This window comes from Protopterus annectens, chromosome 17.part0 (genome assembly GCF_019279795.1).
Source record: "Protopterus annectens isolate FY-2018-M chromosome 17.part0, PAN1.0, whole genome shotgun sequence".
NCBI classification, from domain to species: domain Eukaryota; kingdom Metazoa; phylum Chordata; order Ceratodontiformes; family Protopteridae; genus Protopterus; species Protopterus annectens.
In genome coordinates, this window is record NC_056751.1 from 410660385 (window position 1) to 410680240 (window position 19856).

A 19856-nucleotide genomic window follows, 5' to 3' on the forward strand; every position below is an offset into this window, starting at 1 on the left:
AGGGCAGAGCTCTGAACTGATAATGACTGGCTCCCAGCCGGAAGTGAAGAAATCTCCTGGAATGCCTGTCCATCTTGATATGGTAGTACGAGTCCTGAAGATCTATCGAGCACATCCAATTGTCCTAACCCAGAAAGGGTAGAATGGACTGTAGCATGACCATCCGAAACTTTGTTCTTTGTACAGACCTGTTTAGTCTGCTGAGATCCAGAATTGGTCTCCAGTCCCCTGTCTTTTTTGGTACCAAAAGAACCTTGAGTAAGTTCCGGATCCGTGCTGGTCTGCCGAGACTTCCCGGATGACTCTTTTTTCTAGCAGTTTTGAAACTTCTATTACTGCTTGGTCCTTCAGATTGGGTGGAATATCTGGAAATGATTTCTTTGACGGTAAGGGGGGTTGATAGAAGGGAATTTTGTAACCTCCGGATATAATGGACTGTACCCATCTGTCTTACGTTAATTTTTGCCAGGCTTTTGGGTACAGTGAAAGTCTTCCCCCGACTGCCTCCAGAGGTGAGCAGCCAGGCAACCCTTTAGGGATGTTAAAAGGGCTTATCAGAGAAAGATTCTCTGTTGCCCTGGTACTGCGGACCCCCTCTGCCACGAGGGCAGCATCTGTTATTATTGTTTCCCCCTCTACCTCTGGAGGAAAAATTGCTACGTGTGTCAGGCAAGGCTCCCTGGGATTTTCGGAACCACATCTTGCCACTCTTCTGACCTTTGGGGTAAGGTCTAGAGGTAGTGGAAAAATGGACTCCCACGGCAGAGAGTGTCTTGCCTTCTTGCTCACACCTAGTCAAAGTGTCTTTCACCTGTGGTCCAAAAAGAAAGGAACCATCACAGGGGGTGTTGGTGAAGGACGCTCGAAAGGGTTCCGCAAAGTTACACAGCCGCATCCATGCATGCCTCCTAAGGGCCACACCCATACCTGCGGCTCTACTCGCACCATCAGCTGCACAGGAAATGAGCCTCATGGAGGAGTTAACTACAGAATTAAGCGTCGCCAGCTGGGAAGCTACTTTAGCTTGAGCTCCCTCAGCTGATGGATCTTGAAGGGTATCTCCGAGCTCTTTAAGGAGATCCCTCTGAAGCCAGGTAAAATGACATAAGCAGTTCAGTGACCTCATAGAGAAGGTAGCTGAAGCAAACATTCGCTTCCCGTATCTGTCCATCGTCCTAGACTCCTTGTTAGGAGGATGGACAGACGAAGAGGTCTCCGCTAACTCTTTTTTGGTGGCTGCTGCTACCACCATGGCATCAACAGGAACACCTTTAGTAATGAATTGCTTATCCTGGGGTGCTGTGATGAATTTACCAGGTCTCCTTGGAGTTGGTTCCACTGTATCCGGAGCTGACCAAGCCTTTTGAGCCATCACTGCCATAAGTGGAGCGAAAGGCGGAGAAACCCAGGAGGTGGAAGGTTGGGAACCGAAAGCATCCAGAAATACAGACTCATCCTCTGTAGGGGCTAGGGGATGTCAGTTCCCCCTCTGCTTAAGCATCTCTAGGATGTCCGAGAAGGAAACATCTTCAGAGGGGGATCTCGGGGACGCTTCCGAATCATCTAAGTCTGTATCAGAAGTGACAGACTTGGGGGAGTCAATGTGCTTCCTCTTGCGAGGGGGCTCCTCTGAATGATCAGGGGAGGCCTCGGAAGAAGAGGAAACACCCAATGGGGTGTCCTGGAGCATCGGTTCCCTACGCTTGGGGTCTGGAGGAGCAGAGGTTGGCACAGGCACTACAGGGGATGGAGCCGGTGGGGCTGATAGTGAAGCTGACTCAGTGGCCAGCACACTCCTCATGAAATCGAAGGCGTCCCTGCCACAATGCAGAGAAAGCTCTGGTTCCGAGGAAATAGGAATCTTTCTCCGCACTGAGGGAGACGGTTCCGAGGCCAATATAGGAGCCGAGCTCACCTGCGCCGAAGCTCCGAGAGGGAGAACGGGGTCGGACAAGAGTCCGATGCCACTCGCCCCCTCGGAGCTGACGAGGGAGCCCCGGTGCCCAGATCCCTCGACGGACGGCACCACCGAGGGGATCGGAGCCGATGTCAGAACTGAAGGAGATAGAGTTATCGGAGCCGACGGTTCCACTACTCGAACCCCAACGAACTCCGGCTCCGAACTCATTGGAGTCGAAGGAGGAACATCAAGAGAAGTGGACAGAGCCGACACCTGTTGAGGAGGGCTGGACAACATCTTGGCAAGTGCCTGCGACTTTAGCAACCTACTGACCACTTTCTCCACATCATGATCCGACAGCCTAGAGGATCGAGAGGAGTGAGAGGATCGGTGACTACGCTCGCTCTGAAGTAAAGGAGACCGAGGAGCCGAATGCACCGATTCCAGTGAAGGGGACCTCAGCCTCTTGTGGCTCCGCGACGGCTCCGAAGTCTCTGATGAAGCTGACGGAGAGATTGTCTTGTCAGTGCCAGCCGGAACCAAAGTGGAAGGTAAAATCTTAACCGAAGACAGCTCAGAACTTGGAACCGACGGCTTGGTGGGTTTAGGGGATTTCACAGGCTGAGAGCTCTTGGCCGGTGAATCCTGGGGTTTTAAGAGACCCCTAAGAATAAGCTTATTCTTACGCTCCTGCAGGACTGTTGGACTAAAGGCATGGCAGATAGAAAGTACAGTTTTGTACCTACCATAAATGTAGATGTTCGAAGACCAACATTGCTGCAGTCATAACCTGTGGGTAGTCCGCTGTCCTCGGTCGGCCCGAATCCCAAAGTATTAGACTGGCGTCGGTCATGGTCGCTTAGATCTGGCATCAGTACGCCTTGGTACTAAAGCGCATGACCGACGTCATATCCCCAGTCTTTCTTGCCCCAGATGTCAGAAGGCCCTAAAAGAAAGGCCATAACCAAAAAACAATATTTACAACCCAAAACACACAACCATCCCAAACTACAGTGGGGAAGGAGGGAGGGTAAATTGGACTGCAGCAATGTGGATCTTCGAACATCTACATTTATGGTAGGTACAAAACTGTACTATGTTCTTCATCTCACATTGCTGCAGTCATAACCTGTGGGTAGAATCTCAAAGCAAAGGTAAAGGGAGGATGGCAAAATTATAAAGCATTGGGAGCTGCTAACATGCCCTGTAAAACTGCAGTGGCAAACCCAGCCCTAGATTTGGAATAAAGAGGGAGATGGTAATGTTTAGAAAAAGTGTGCACTGAACTCCAAGTAGCTGCTTCCAAGATATCTTTAGTAGCTACACCCCTTAAAAAAACAGTAGAAGTGGCAGTAGCCCTAGTGGAATGAGGTCTGATTCCAGCCGGAATCTCCTTACCATGATGAGAATAACAAAAAGCAATGCAATGGCCAATCCAGTTAGAAATAGTTTGCTTAGAAACAGGTTTCCCCTGAGATCCCAAAGCAAAAGAAACAAACAACTGTTGAGACTGTCTGAACCCTTTAGTTCTGCTCAAATAATAACGCAACTGCCTGTGAATATCCAAAGAATGCAAATTTTTTTCCCCTTTATTTTGGGGATCAGCATAAAATGTAGGCAAATGAATAGATTGGTTCAAGGCCACATTTGAAACAACTTTAGGCATAAAAGTAGGGTTAGTACGTAGGGATACCCTATCCTTATGAAAAATCAGGAAGGGCTCAACTGCCATAAGAGCCTGTAATTCAGATACCCTTCTAGCAGACGTAATGGCCAACAAAAAAGCAGTCTTCCAAGACAAAAACTTCAACTCAGATGTAGCTGCAGGTTCAAAAGGTGGTAAAGTGAGTTTTTCCAACACAAAATTGAGATCCCAGGAAGGAGTAGGAGCTCTACGTGGGGGTCTTATGTTCTTTGCCCCTCTAAGAAATTGCTTAAACAAAGGATGAGAGAATAATGGTGAGTCACAATCATAGTGAGCAGAAATGGCTGCAGCATGAACTTTCACAGAGGAGAAAGACAAACCATTGTCTAGTAATTCTGTAAGATACTGAAGAGAAACACTCAAATTAAGAACTGAAACATCAAAGCTCTTTGCTTGGCTCCAAAGAAAAAATCTCCTCCATTTATCAGCATAAACTTTCCTTGTACTAGGCCATCTGGCCTCCCAAATAACATCCAAAACTTGTTGAGGAAGCTGCGCCCCTCCAGGGTCTAGAACCGAATATGCCAGGCTGTCAGATGCAGGGACTGTATCCTTACATTGAGGAAATGATTGCCTGCCTGGGACAAAAGGTGTGGAACTGATGGCAAAGGCCAAGGAGGCTCCCGTACTAAACTCCTCAGCAGAGGGTACCAGTGCTGACGTGGCCAATCTGGAGCTATTAGAATCATGGAGGGCTTGTCCTGTCTGACCTTCAAGAGCACCTTGGGAAGGAGAGGCAGAGGAGGAAAGGCATAGACGTGGAGATTGTTCCAACTGAATGATAGAGCATCCACTTTCCAAGCTTTCGGATGAAACAGCTTTGTGCAAAACTTTGGCAGCTGGAAATTTAGTGAGGAAGCGAACAGATCTATGTCTGGAGTCCCCCAAAGCACTGTCAACTGTCGAAATACCTGAGGATCCAATTTCCACTCGTGGGGATCCACCATCTGTCTGCTCAAAACATCAGCTAAGGAGTTCTGTGCTCCTGGCAGAAACCTTGCCTGAAGAGTGAGGTGCAAACTGAGAGCAGTCTCCCACAAAATCATAGCTTGTCTGCAAAGAGGGTATGAATGAGTTCCCCCTTGCTTGTTGATGTACCACATGACAGTAGTGTTGTCTCTTTGAATCAACACGTGTCCTGGTTGAAGTAGATCCTTGAAAGCCATCAATGCAAATTGGACTGCTAACATCTCCTTCATGTTGATATGCAAATGTTGAAGTCTGGCAGGCCACGTGTCTTGAACCCATTTTCCATTGAGGTGTGCTCCCCAAGCCTTGTCTGAGGCATCTGTCGTTAAGATCTGACTCGCCTCTGGTCGGGTCACAGAGAGTCCCTTGTTTAGGTGACATTCCTGAGCCCACCACAAAAATTCCTTTTGAATGCAAGGTATCATCTGAATGACAGTGTCCAAATCGTGGCAGTGTTGAGTCCATACACTTTTGAGATACCATTGTAACTTCCTCATATGCAGTTTGGCATTGGGAAGCACCAGAATACAAGATGCCATGAACCCCAAGGCTTGAAGGACTGTCCTTGCAGTCAGCCTGGACAGGAGAGACAATTGTTGGAAGTAAAGAGTAAGATTTCTTTGCTGGTCCGGGGTCAAAAACGCCATCTGAGAGGCTGTATTCAGTCTTACACCCAGAAAGCACATGTCCTGAGAGGGTACTAGACTGGACTTTATTTCGTTCACAGAATACCCTAGGCACCTTAACACTGCCATAACATACTGAAGATGGTGAAGTAGCTTGTCTTTGTCTTGAGCAAGAATCAGGCAATCGTCCAAATAAGGATAAATTTGTATTCCTCTTAACCTTAAGAAGGCTATCACTGGAGCCAGAACTTTTGTGAACACCCTGGGCGCAGTAGATAAGCCAAAGGGCAATGCAGAGAACTGATAATGTAAAGTCCCAGCCCGAAAACGCAGGAATCTCCTGCAGCTGGGCCTGATAGGAATATGAAGATAAGCCTCCTTGAGATCCAGAGTTACCATCCAGTGATCTTTGCCGAGCAGAGGCAGAAGTTGTTGCAAAGTCAACATCTTGAATTTTGGAATGTCCAGGTAAGTGTTGAGAATAGACAAATCCAGAATTGGCCTCCAAGTGTTTCCTTTCTTGGCACAAGAAACAGGCGAGAATAAAATCCTAGGCCCACTTCTGACGGAGGGACCTGCTGGATAGCCCCCATTTGTAGAAGAAAAGAAATCTGTTTGTGAGCCTCCACCTTTTGCTGAGGAGGAACGTCTGGCATGCCTTTGAAAGGGGGCAATGTGTGGAAATAAAACTTGTAACCTCGGTTTATGATGTCCAGCACCCATTTGTCTTGGGTGACTAAAAGCCAGTTTTGCCTGAAAAGTGCCAACTTTCCTCCCAAAGGAGCTGCCTGACAGGAAGGATCGGGCAGCTGAAGATGCAGGTCATTGGGTCTGTTTACGAAAGGACTGGCCCCTGCCCTCACCTGTAGACTGTGCAGGGGAACTCCACGTCCTAGGCCTAAAAGAACCCTGTGCATGAGCTCTGCCCCTACCACGTCTAGATCTACCTCCTAGACTGTAAATCAGAAGAAGGGTAAGCCCATCCCTTAGTGGGCCAATTCCTGCTAAACTTAGGGGGCTGCACCTGCAAAAAATCCTTAACAGTCTGCATAGACTTAGCTTTGTCTTCCATTTTCTTCAAGACTGACTCCACAGGAGAACCAAACAAAACTTCAGACTGCAGGGGAGCATCCAAAATACGAGCTTTAACATGCTCTGACAAGTTCTGATCTTTAAGCCAGGCGTGCCTACGAATAACTGATCCAGTGGCAGCCACCCTGGAAGAGGCCTGTAAAGCATCAAAACCACACTGCAAAGAATGCTTACCCACCTGATCAGAGGCATGAACCAAATCCTGTAATTCTTTACACTCTATGCCCTCTGCTAAAGCATCTACCTTAGATTTCAACTGACTAAGGAGAAAATTCTGGTACTTCAGCATATGAAACTGGCAATTCAAAGCCCTCATTGCAAGAGTGGAAGAGGTATACACTTTTTTACCCCACCTATCCAAAGCTCTAGAGTCTTTATCCATAGGAACTGGATTCTTTACAACAGAAGCCCTGACGCCCTTAGGTCCCTGGCTAATAGTTTCTGGGTCAGCCGAAGGGCTCTTATACAAATATTTATGAGCCTCTGGCACTCTGTAATACCTATCTGGCTTAACCGGGGCAGGAGGCAAAGAGTCTGGGTTAAGGGAAGCCTCAGAGAAAACATCCTGCACAACATCCAAAACAGGGGGTATAGCCAAGGGCCTATGTTGTGGCAAAAATAGGAATTCCCTAAGCCTCTTTCGGGAATCTGAGAAATCCTGACCTTCCCATTTAAAATGTTCCCTCATAGAATGCAGGGTTTCTGAAAAAGAAAAATCCTCTGGAGGGGAAGCAGAAGGACTAGAATCCTCTGCGTCTGAATCAGAATAAGGGGGAAAATCCTGAATGCCTTCAGCCGAAGACTCAGAGTAATCTGAAGAGTGTTCTAATCCTTCCACCTCTGGCTCCACCCTAGGCCTCTTATCTGGGGGGGGGGGGGCATAGAACCTCTAATCAAGGAAATCAAATCTTCTGCCATTTTAAGCATGTGTTTTTTAGGTACAGAACCTGCAGAAGTAGGACTGACGCCAGAGGAAGACAAACCAGGCCTGGCCTTGGAAGGTACCTTAGAGACAGAGGGAGAAGGCCTAACCACCGTATGTAAAGAAGGGATTACAGCCACCTGAGAGGCCCCCTCAGCCTGACCCGACTCCTGAGAGGCCACATCTTGTAAAATTAAAGGTTCCCCCTGAGACTCAACTGAAACCTCGGCTGGATCCACAGATTCCACCGTGGTTTCTAAAGAACCGGCGTCCGGAACGGACGACTCATCCTGTTTAGATTTCACCGATTTCTCCTTACGCTTCTTAGCGGGCGTCGGAGGATCCGACGGCATTTTATAATTACACCGCTTACCGAAGACAAGCCTAGCACAATCTAACCTACATTTAATGGTGCGCTTATTAAATTTAGCACAAAAGTGACACCCGACTACGTCGTGCTCAGGCCCCAAGCAAGGAATACAAAGAGAGTGGTAATCCCTATGAGGTATCTGTTTCCCACAAGAAATACAATTATTCACTTTTTCTGACATCCGGATTAAACTGAGGCAAGAAAAGACAAAAATATTCTCCAACGGGGTACTTAGCCCAACTTGGTTTCGGTCTGAAACTCAGAATACGAAAATTTCAGGACGCCGAACGGCACTTGCAAACGCTGCTTCTGCTTCGGACCATGCGGCAAGAAAGACTGGGGATATGACGTCGGTCATGCGCTTTAGTACCAAGGCGTACTGACGTCAGATCTAAGCGACCATGACCGACGCCAGCCTAATACTTTGGGATTCGGGCCGACCGAGGACAGCGGACTACCCACAGGTTATGACTGCAGCAATGTGAGATGAAGAACATCAAGAGTTCTGCAGGTGCACAGCGTCTAAACAATAGACGCAAGAAGTGTGCCCATCTGTCAGAGACATTTTCTGACAGCATGAGTCACACTTCTTGAACCCAGAAACCTTGGATTCCTTTGACATCCTTAAAGAAGGAAAACAACAATTATAACAACTACCAGAAGCAATATACAGTCTACACAAAAAACACACTCTACTATAAGACTATAGCTAAAGGTTTTTTTTTTTTTTTAATGTAAATAGGAAAGCCTCCAAACGGCTAGCCTATGAGAGGAAGGTAGAAGGAAAGCCTCTAACTTAAACGGCTAACCTGACAAGAAGAGGTAGGAGGGAGGGGTGGGGGAGAACTCTCTAAGTTAAATGAGTTCTACAAGAAAAAGAAGGGATACTACAATTAAACACCAACTATCACAAAACAAGACTAACGTTAATAATAAAACACTAAAAGTGTTGAATTCTAGAGTAAGAAAGTTATACAAAAAAATTTATACGAGCCAGAGCCAGAAAAATGACACCTCGCAGCTGAAGCGGCAAACGAGATCTGGGTAGCTATCACTAGGCATCATGGGATAAGGGGTAGTCTCAAGCCAGTAAACAACTCTCGAGCTATTGAAGATGGCCGAGTTGGAGCCAAGGATCAGCTCTGTTCCCAACAAGCAAGAACGAAGGCGAGATAGACAACTTAACATTTTAGGTTAGTTCTGCAGTTAGTATGAACTGTCCTCTACAACACAAAGCTTATTTGGGAAAAATTAGGTACATAAATATGTTAATTTACTTTGTACTGTATGTGTTAGTGTAGCTTCTATAACTTCCAATCATGTACATACCTTTCCTGTTTCAGAGATCGGCACACCATCTTCAGCAATAGAAGTGATCATCTTTTCTGACATGAGTAAATCTCCTGTTGTGTTATCTGTCACCTACAATTAAACACAAAGCACCAAAATAAATTAATTATATCACATCTTATATATTAATCAAATACTAAATAAATAGTGTCATAATACTTCTTCACTTAAAGGAATTAATCACATTTTTCTATAGGTTAAAGTGCACGGCAGTTTAAACGTTCAGTGGAAGAAAGTACAGCTGAGCGAGGTACTCATCATATGGTACTACTGGGGTTGCCTATCCATACTTGAAGAGGCTGTTTCTCTCTATAGTTCACGGTTTCCTCTGTGGTGAAAGTGCAGTTATGTAAGTAGGAATTACCATAACAGCAAAAGTTCAAATTCCTCACTGCTGCAGTAGCCTATAACTATTTGGGTTATATCCTGCTTTGGGATATAACAGCCAGCCAGTCTTCAAAAGCCTTTGCCTCCCCTCCACACATGCACCCAGGCTGCTGTGTCTCAAGATCCACAGGAAGAAAATAAAATAGTCTGCATGCCAATTTCATCAGGACTTTCTTGACCCCCCCCACCCCCAAAAGAGAGCGAGCCTAGTCTTCCTGAAAAATTAAGTTATATTCTTACCACAACTAGGCATCTGTGTTGTCCGTTTTCATTTTTCTTTAACGTATGGGTTTGGATCTACCTTGGCAGCTTATTCCAGACTTAGGATCTAGCTCTCGAGCTCCTCTCTCTATCCAAAAAGCTCTACTGCATCCCCAAAGCTTCAGAGTTTGCTGCCCTATCCTATAGTAAAACAGAAACAAGATTAGTTTGATAGAAAGACAGGGCTCAAACCTGGAACTGTGGGTTCCAATACAGCCCAATAGGTTTCTCCAGAAACTTGGATGGTGGTGGATGGGAGGGAAGTTGAGGAAGAATGAAAATGGACAACACAGATGCCTGGTTATGCTAAGAACATAACTTTTAAATCTGATGTTGCCCTCTTCATTCTTCTTCAGTGTATGGGACAGAATCCCCAGCTATGTTGATCTTGGGTGGCCCTCATGGAGGGATATTCCCGGAGTACCACCGAACTAAAGGCAGCTCTTTTTCTAGAAATAATATTCGATTTGTAATGAGTAACAAAAGTATGAGCACTGGACCATGTAGCTGCAGCACAAATGTCATCAATAGATGTTTTTGACCAAAAAGCAGATGATATGGCCATGGATCTGGTTGAATGAGCCTTGAGAGGTTTAGATAATGCCATGCCTTTCTGAGAATAAATCCAGGAAATACAGTCTGTTATCCATTTTGCTAGACTGACTTTGGATACTGGAAAATCTAGTTGTTTTGGAGAAAAGGAATAAGAAGTTATGTACTCACCATAACGTTCCATCTAAGTAGGTAGACTTCATTTGTCTGCAACCTTTGGGAATCGGATCCGACCTCGGATCCGAGCCGGCAATCTTTCATAGCTTAGATCCGAGCTCCTAGCTGCTCCCCTTCTCCCATAATCCCCGGCCATCCCTGACTGACCTCAGATCAAGTTTGCCCATAACCAATAAGGCTGATAAAGGAAACTAACTACCTTCGTTAAAGGGCAGAATAAAAACTTCTGGCCAAATAACATCAGAAGGTCAGGGGGAAGGAGGGTGGGACAGTTGCAGACAAATGAAGTCTACCCACTCAGATGGAACGTTATGGTGAGTACATAACTTCTTAATCTGAAGTAGTTAACTTCATTTGTCAGCAACCTTTGGGACAGAGTCCCCAGCTACCTGTACCTTGGGCGGCTTTCATGGAAGGATGTTCCGAAGCACTGCAGAGCCAAAGGATGCTCTCCCTCTAGAGATAATATCCAATTTATAATGGTTGATGAAGGTATGAGGTGAAGCCCAAGTGGCTGCTGAGCAAATATCATCCAGGGGTACTTTAGACCGAATGGCAGCAGAAGTAGACATTGACCGAGTAGAGTGGGCACGGACTCCCTGAGGTGCGGGCCTGCCAGAACTTTCATAAGCCAAAAGGATGCATTGCGAAATCCACCTCGACAAGGTGACCTTCGACACAGATTTACCTAAATTAAATTTGGCAAAGGAGACGAACAACTGGTCGGATTGTCTATGACCAGCCGTTCTATGAATGTAAAAACGCAGCGGTCTATGCACATCTAAACAATGCAGTTTGTATTCTCCTTTGTTCTGGTATTCAGGAAAGAAAACTGGCAGATTAATGGATTAGTTAATATTTGCCTCGGAAGCAATCTCAGGAAGGAATGAGGGATTGGTCCTGAGGTAAACCCTATCCTTGTGGAAGGTCAAGTAAGGAGGTTTTACACATAGGGCTTGAAGTTCAGAAACCCTCCTAGCTGAAGTAATAGCGACGAGAAAGGCTGTTTTCCATGACAAATGTTTGAGATCAGCTGAAGCTGCAGGTTCAAAGGGGGGAGCTGTCAAGGCCTGAAGTACTAAAGTCAAATCCCAGGGAGGCACTACTTCCTTTACTGGAGGTCTGAGTAGGAAGGTGCCCTTCAGAAAGGTCTTACATAACTTCGTGGTGATCAATGGACCCAGTTCATGTCCCACGTGGTAATGAGAGATAGCTGCTAGTTGAACTTTGACTGTGGAACAGCTAGCCCCCTGATGAAAAAGCCCTGAAAGGAAATCCAAGACGGCGGGCAACGGAGCTGTGAAAGGGTCTAGGTTCTGACGCTCCGCCCAAATAGCGAAACGTTTCCATTTACTCCTACAGACTTTCCTAGTAGAGGGCTTGTGTGTTGCTACTAGGATAGCTTTAACTGGGGAGGAGATACCGGGAGTCCTAGCTACGAGTGGAACTGGAGCAACCAAGCCGTAAGCTTGTGACTGTCCAGGTTCGGGACTGGGAGGCCTAGGGGGTGGGAAATAAGATCTGGGAGGGGATCTAGAATCCAAGGTGGATTCACCAGATGAGACCAGAGGTAAGGGAACCAAGCTTGACGAAGCCAGAATGGGGCAATGAGGATCATTTTGCTCCCCAACCGACTGGCTTTCTGTAGAAGCTTCAGTTTCAGAGGTAGAGGAGGGAAAGCATAGAGTAGACCGGGAGGCCAAGCATGCACCAGAGCGTCTCTCGGGAATTCCCCGGTGGGGGGAATTAGAGCGAAGTAGCTGTTGCATTTTGTGTTTGAAGGAGAGGTGAAGAGATCGCAACAGGGTTGTCCCCATACGGCAAATATCCGCTTCGCTACCTGGGGATTGAGAGACCACTCGCAAGGAGACAGTATGGTGTGACTGAGTTTGTCCGCCAGGATGTTGGACCGTCCCGGAATGTGCGGTGCAATAAGAAAGCGGTTTGTGGAGATCGCCCATTCCCACACTCTCATAGCTTCTCGACAGAGTGGGTAGGACCTGGTTCCCCCCTGTTTGTTGATGTACCAGACCACTGACATGTTGTCTGACTGAACTGCAACTGTTCCTGTAAGAAGAAGGCTCTGAAGTGCTTGCAACGACAACAGCACTGCCCTTATCTCTAGAACATTTATATGCAATGAGGTCTCTGTATCGTTTCACGTGCCTTGGACCGTCCTGCCCACATAATGCCCCCCCCCACCCGAGGCGAGAGGCGTCCATGGTCACCGTGGGGAGTGGAGGGGCCATGGAGAAAGGGTGTCCCGCTTGGAGGTCCAGTGATTGTAACCACCATGCGAGAGCCCTTTTGCAAGCCTTGCTGAGGGGAATGGGGTGACTGAGAGGGTATCGACGGAAGGACCACTGGACTTGGAGTGTCCACTGCAAAACCCTCATGTTCAGGTGAGCCATGGGGAGCAGGGTAACTGCAGCCGCCATGGAGCCCAGCGCCCTCAGGACCAATCCTGCCGGGGGAGCCGACGATAGTAAAATGGCCCGCACATGTAGCCTCAGGGTGTGAAGTCGTTCGGTGGTTAAGAAGGCTAGTAAGTTGTTGGTGTCTAATCTGGCCCCGATAAAGTCTATCACCTGAGTCAGGTTTAGAAAGGACTTGTCCGTGTTGACGGTGATCCCCAGCTGGTGAGCAAGGTGGAGAAAGTAATTCCTGGCTGAGCAGAGTAGATGCCTTGTTGGGGCGGTCAGGAGCCAGTCGTCTAGGTATAGAAACACCTGCATTCCCTGACGCCTCAGGTGGGCTGCTATCACTGCTAATACCTTGGTGAACTCCCTGGGGGCTGAGGTTAGACCGAAGGGAAGGACCCTGAACTGATAATGACTGGCTCCTAGCTGGAAGCGGAGAAACCTCCTAGATCCTTTGTCCATCAATATCTGGTAATACGCATCCTTGAGGTCTATCGAGCACATCCAGTCGCTCTCCCGCAATAGGGGGATAATGGATTGAAGGGTGACCATCCGGAACTTTTCTTTGGTTACTGACAGGTTCAGGAGGGAGAGATCGAGGATTGGCCTTAGGTCCCCCGTCTTTTTTGGCACCAAAAAGAACCTGGAGTAGTAACCCAATCCGAACTGGTCTGGGGGGACGTGTTGGATGGCTCTTTTTTCTAAGAGCTGCTGAATTTCTGCAGCTGCAGCCTCCCTCTGATCGGGTAGGAAGTCGGGGAGGCGTTTGGGTTGGTGAGGGATGTGAGAAAAGGGAATTTGGTATCCTCTGGATATGATGCGAAGCACCCAGCGGTCTGTTGTGATGGACGCCCAAGCTGCCAGGTGCCTCGAAAAACGTCCCCCGACTGCCTCCAGAGAGGAGCAGTCGGGCAACCCCTCAGGGTCGCTGAGTGGGCCGGTCAGAGAAAGCTTCTCTGGACCCACAATTCCTCGGGCCCCCTCTGCCTCTAGGGCGGCGTCCACCCTGTCCTCCTCTGCCACGGAAGGACTGGGGATCCGGAGCGGACTGGGATTGTTGCGACTTCCGGGACCACATCTTCTTCTGTCCCTTTTGGTTCTTGGAGAAGGACCTCTAGGGAGCAGAGAAGCGGACTCCGATGGCAAACAACGTCTTCCCGTCCTTTTCGCTCTGGACCAAAGTCTCACGAACGGTCTTGCCAAACAGGGCAGAACCATCAAAAGGGGCATTCGCAAATGACTCCTTGAAGGGTTCCAGGAAATCGCAATGCTGGAGCCAGGCCTGACGCAGCATGACGAAGCCTGTTCCACTGGCTCTAGCGGCTCCCTCTGTGGCGTGGGACAACAGCCGCATAGAGGTGTTAGATATGGACCTGAGAGTGGCCATCCGAGTGGAGTACAACCATTTGTCCCCCATCGACATGGACTCCGGGGGCGACGCAGCGTACTCTTTGATAAGGTCCCGCTGCAGTCGAATAACATGTGCCATGTAGTTCAGAGACCTCACCGAGAAGGTCGCCGAACTAAAAGCCTGCTTCCCTAAACAGTCCATCAAACGGGACTCCATGCTCGGTGGATGGACCGAGGGACTCTCCTGAGCTAATTCCCTCTTGGTGGCCGCCACCAACATGGCATCTACGGGGGGACCCTTGCTCCAATGGGACCTCTCGGAGGGCGGACTAAGGATCTTGTCCGGGCGTTTGGGGACTGGCTTCACAGTGTCTGGCTCCTTCCACGCCCTAGTGGTAATAAGGTCCACTAAGGGGTCGGGCGGAGGAGACACCCAAGAGGTAGATGGGCCTGCTTCGAATGCCTCCAGGAACACGGATTCGTCCGAGGAAGCCTTGGGGGCAGACCACCCCCCTCTTATCCTGAGCATTTCCATGATGTCTCCGAAGGAGACATCCTCGGGGGGTGACCTAGGGGAGCCTTCCCCTTCATCCAAATCTGTGTCATCAGTCAAGGACTCGGGGGAGTCCACGTGCCTCCCCTTGCACTTTCACTTGTGAGGGACGTCCTCGGGGGGGGGGGGGGCGTCCGAGGACATCTCACCAGCCATGTCCTGTTCCAAGGGAACGACTTGGGACATCGAAGCATGCTGTCCCTGGGGCCGGGTGATGGAAGCCGGACCCAACAGAGAGGGAGTGCGGGGCGGAGCTGAAGCAAGGACCGGGGGCTTGGAAGCATTCAACAGTGCCCTCTCCACCACATCGAAAGCCGAGGGAGAGCCGCTCTCTCTGGGATCCGAGAGCAAACCCTCGCTCGGATCCGATGGACGGATCGGGGTCGGCGCCGAAGCCATCGGATCCGACAGACCAGTGTGCTCCAACCTAGATGGAGTCGAAGACACACTGATTCCCTCGGATCCGACGCTCAGTCCACAGCTCTGAGAGCCCGGATCTGACAAAAACGGACCCGACAGGCTCGAGGGAAGAGTCGGCGCCGAAGTACCCGATACTGTCAGCGCCGACCTACCTCCGGCTCCAAGGCTGCTTGGCTCCGAACCCGGGAAGCGGGTCAGAGAAGGAGTTATTGGGGCAAAGAAAGGTGTCGAGCTCCCCCCCGGAGGGGGGGAGGGGAGGCAGGAGCACTCCCATCTGCAGTTGGGCCTGGAGAAACCTTCGCATCATCCGGTCCAAATCTGCGTCAGAAAGGCTACGAGTCGATCTCGACGAGGCCACCAAGGCTGGCCGGGAATGCCGCCTCGATGACCTCGACAGAGATCGGGTCTCCTCCTCCTCGGGGCCCGGTGAGAAGCATGGAGACTGGATCCGAGAAGGAGGAGACCGGGAAGCCCTGGAGGGAGAAGACCGCTTAGCCGGGGGGGGGGGCTTGGAAGCACTCAACAGTGCCCTCTCCACCACATCGAAAGCTGAGGGAGAGCCGCTCTCTCTGGGATCCGAGAGCAAACCCTCGCTCGGATCCGATGGACGGATCGGGGTCGGCGCCGAAGCCATCGGATCCGACAGACCAGTGTGCTCCAACCTAGATGGAGTCGAAGACACACTGATTCCCTCGGATCCGACGCTCAGTCCACGGCTCTGAGAGCCCGGATCTGACAAAAACGGACCCTACAGGCTCGAGGGAAGAGTCGGCGCCGAAGTACCCGATACTGTCAGCGCCGACCTACCTCCGGCTCCAAGGCTGCTTGGCTCCGAAGGCTCCGAACCCGGGAAGCGGGTCGGAGAAGGAGTTATTGGGGCAAAGAAAGGTGTCGAGCTCCCCCCCCGGAGGGGGGGGGGGGAGGCAGGAGCACTCCCATCTGCAGTTGGGCCTGGAGAAACCTTCGCATCATCCGGTCCAAATCTGCGTCAGAAAGGCTACGAGTCGATCTCGACGAGGCCACCAAGGCTGGCCGAGAATGCCGCCTCGATGACCTCGACAGAGATCGGGTCTCCTCCTCCTCGGGGCCCGGTGAGAAGCATGGAGACTGGATCCGAGAAGGAGGAGACCGGGAAGCCCTGGAGGGAGAAGACCGCTTAGCCGGGGGGGGGGGGGCGAAGCGGAGGCCTCGGCCCGCCGCTTGTGGTGCTTCTCCCTCCCTTTTTCTTTCCTGGCCACCCTCTCCTCCAGAGCTGCAGCAGGAGTTTGAGTCCCGACCGGAGGGAGAGAGGCAGGAGTGGCCGCCGCCGAAGCCAGGGAGGAGGCCACAGAAGCACTGGAGACCAAAGCCGAATCCGGGGGCAAAAGTCCAGCTAGGATCAGCTTCGACCTCCGGTCCTTCAGTGCCCTGGGGTTGAACGCCGCGCAGATGGAACACCCAGAGGAAAGGTGTTCAACCCCAAGGCACCGTACACACAGAGTGCGGCCATCCACTGGGGAGAGCTTATGGCCACACTCGGTGCACTTAGAAAAGATGGGTTTTGGGGCCTCCGACATCTTAAAGAAAAAACACACTCATTAGGCCCCAAACACACAACACACAGAAACTACGACCAGCGAAGGGGAGGGAGGGTAAGTTTAACTAAAAGGTATTAGTTTTAGCCAAAAAAGGGAAACCTGACCACAAAACACACTCGTACACTTAAGGGGATAATAAAAAAATTTAAAACTCTCATAAAACTCTCACAAGACCCTACGAAACCAGGAGCTCAAAAACCTAGCTGCTGACAAGAAGCGTGGCAAACTAGATCTGAGGTCAGTCAGGGATGGCAAGGGATTATGGGTGAAGGGGAGAAGCTAGGAGCTCGGATCTAAGCTATGAAAGATTGCTGGCTCGGATCCGAGGTCGGATCAGATTCCCAAAGGTTGCTGACAAATGAAGTTAACTACTTCAGATACAGAGTTTCTGAATTGTCTTCTTCTGTGAAGATAAAAAAAAAAAATGAAATTGTCTAAGCACATCAAGAAGATGCAGCATGTACTTTCCTTCATTGGAAAATTTTGAAAAGGAAATTGGTAAATGGATGAGCCACTTTAAGTAAAAAGGAAGAGTTAGTCCATAAAAAAACCCTATCCTAATGAAAAATTATGTACAGAGATTTTGAAAAGAGAGCCTGGAGTTCAGATATTATCTTTGCAGATGTGATGGCTACCAAGAAAACTGTTTTCCATGATAGAAACTTCAGATCATATTTAGCTGAAGGCTCAAAGAGTTTCTGCATTATGCCTTGCAGTACAACTGTCAGATCCCAAGATGGTAAGGGATCTTTTATTAGTGGCCTTAGAAGAAAATTCCTTTCACGAAAGCTTTACATAATTTAGAAAAATTCAGAGAAAAATGTCTAGTCCCCATGTGAAAATTAGAAATAGCTGCAAGTTCAAGTTTAATTGTAGAAAACTAGCTCCTTCCTAAACAAGCATTGTCAAGAATTGGAGAACAGTAGAGACTGGGGCAGAAAAGGGAGCAATGTCTTTATTCAGTGACCAAAGGGAGCATCTTTTCCATTTGCTTTTGTAATACTTTTTGGGTGGATTCTTTCTGAGAAGCCAAAATATCACATACAGGGAAAGAAAGCCTGGTCTCTCTAACTATTACTGGAAGTGGAGAAACCATGCAGTTAGTCTTAGGGCTCGAATGTTGGATCCCTGAGGGGTGTGACAGGAGATCCAGAGTTGGTGCCAGTATCCATGGAGGATAACAAGACGAGATTGTAGGAAGGGAAACCATATTTGCTGATGCTAGTAGAGGGCAATGACTATTACTAAGCTCTTCAGCCTGCTTGCATTCTGTAAATATTGGAAATCAAGGGAATAGGAGGGTAAGCATAAAGGAGACCCGAGGGCCAAGCGCGAAATACAGCATCTCTCAGTGAATCCCCATGAGGGGGATCAGAGCGAAGTACCTGCTGAACTTGTTGTTGAAGTGAGTGGCAAATAGTCTGTAGCAAGGTCGGCCTCAATGCTGTAAGATCATCACCACCATAGACTGATTGAGACACCACTTGCGGAGCATCAAAATAGACCTGCTTAGTTTGTCCGCTAGCACGTTTGTTTTCCCTGGAATGTGCATTGCAATTAGGAAGCAGTCTGATGAGATCACCATTCTCATACTCTCATGGCTTCTCTGCAAAGGGGATAAAATCGAGCTCCCCCTTGTCTGCTGATGTACCAGACTACAGACATATTGTTGGTCTGAATTGCAACAGTCGTCAATGGGAGAGCATCTTGAAATGTCTGCAACGCTAATAGGACTGCTATCATCTCTAGAACACTGATATGCAACTTGGTCTCTTGGGGGGACCACGTGCCTTGGACTGTTCTTCCCAAGAACCCCACCCCCACCCCAACTGAGAAGCATCCGTGGACACTGTGGTCGTAGGGGCTGGTAGAACAAAGTGTCTGCCTACATGTAAATCGTCTGATTGTACCCACCATCTGATGTGCTGTTTGCAAACTGGGGTGAGCCTGACTGGAAAGGATAGGGGATGATATAAAATGGACTACTGTACAGCTGAAGTAGCTGAAGTCCATTGTAGAACCCGTATAAAAAAAGTATGCCAAAGGAAGCAGTATGGCCACTGCCGTGGAACCCAATGCTTGCAGCACTGACCTTGCTGGAGGAGCTGAATGAGCAAGGAAAAAATGGATCTGATTCCTTATAGTGGATATATGATGAGGACATAAAGAGGCTATCTACTTTGTTGTGTTTAGAAGAGCACCAATGAACACCAGGCTCTAGACTGGGGATAGTTTTGACTTGGCATGACTTACAGTTATGCCTAAAGAATTGCAAATCTGGAGCGAGTAGTCCCTGGTATGTAGATGTAGATGCTTGGAGAGTGCGGTGAGGAGCCAGTCATCTAGATATGGAAACATGTGGAATTTCTTTAGTCTCAAGTGAGCTGCCACTACTGCCATGCATTTTGTAAACACCCTGGGGGCTGTGGTGAGTCCAAAGGGTAGGGCTCTTAATTGGTAACGACTGGTTCCAAGCTGAAAGCAAAGATGTCTTCTGAATCGCCTATTTTAATATGATAGTATGCGTCCTGAACATCTACACAGCACATCCAATTGTCCTTGTGTAGAAAGGGTAGCATGAATGGACTGTGACCATTCTGACTTTACTTTCTTTACATACTGATTTTAAGTTGCTTAGATCCAAAATGTGTCCGAGGTACCTTGCTTTCTTTGGCACTAAAAAAAACAGCCACACCTCTGAGGAACTGAATCCTATGTGGTCTGGACGGACCTCTTGGATGACTCTTGTCTAGCAGCTTTTGGATCTCTTGTGTTGCTGCCTTCCTGTGACTGGGTGGAATGTGGGGAAGTTGTTCCTTTTGTGAGATGGAAGAAAGGAAAATGGAACATAATAACCCCTGGATATTATGCTTAGCACCCATGTATCTTGTGTTATACTTGCCCAGACATCCGAATGCAAAGACAGACAACCCCCAACTGCCTCTAGAGTTGGATAATCAAGCAATGCTTCAGACGTTTCTTCACAATAATGCTTCAGAAGTGCTCAAAGGGCCTATCTGAAAAAGAATCTCTAAAGCCCGATTCTGTGGACCTCCTCTGCCTATAGGGTGATGTCTACCATTAAAATTTCCTCCTCTGTCTCTGGAGGAATTATCATAGGTTCATAGGTTGGTACTAGGCTATCAGCCCTAGGGCCTACACAAGCCTTGCCATAACAATTCCCTGGCTATTTCTTCCCACACTATTTACTTCCCTGGACCCCTG

At 48.7% G+C, this 19856-nt stretch overlaps 1 protein-coding gene across 1 annotated transcript in view; it reads right to left on the reverse strand.

Annotated features, from left to right (window-relative positions):
* The window catches only part of LOC122791564 (dickkopf-related protein 3-like), a 1366110-nt gene that overhangs the window by 861749 nt on the left and 484505 nt on the right, over positions 1-19856 (reverse strand). The window contains exon 3 of the mRNA XM_044059322.1: positions 8914-9006. Coding sequence (XP_043915257.1) covers positions 8914-9006 — 93 coding nt within the window. The remainder of the gene's footprint in view (positions 1-8913; positions 9007-19856) is intronic.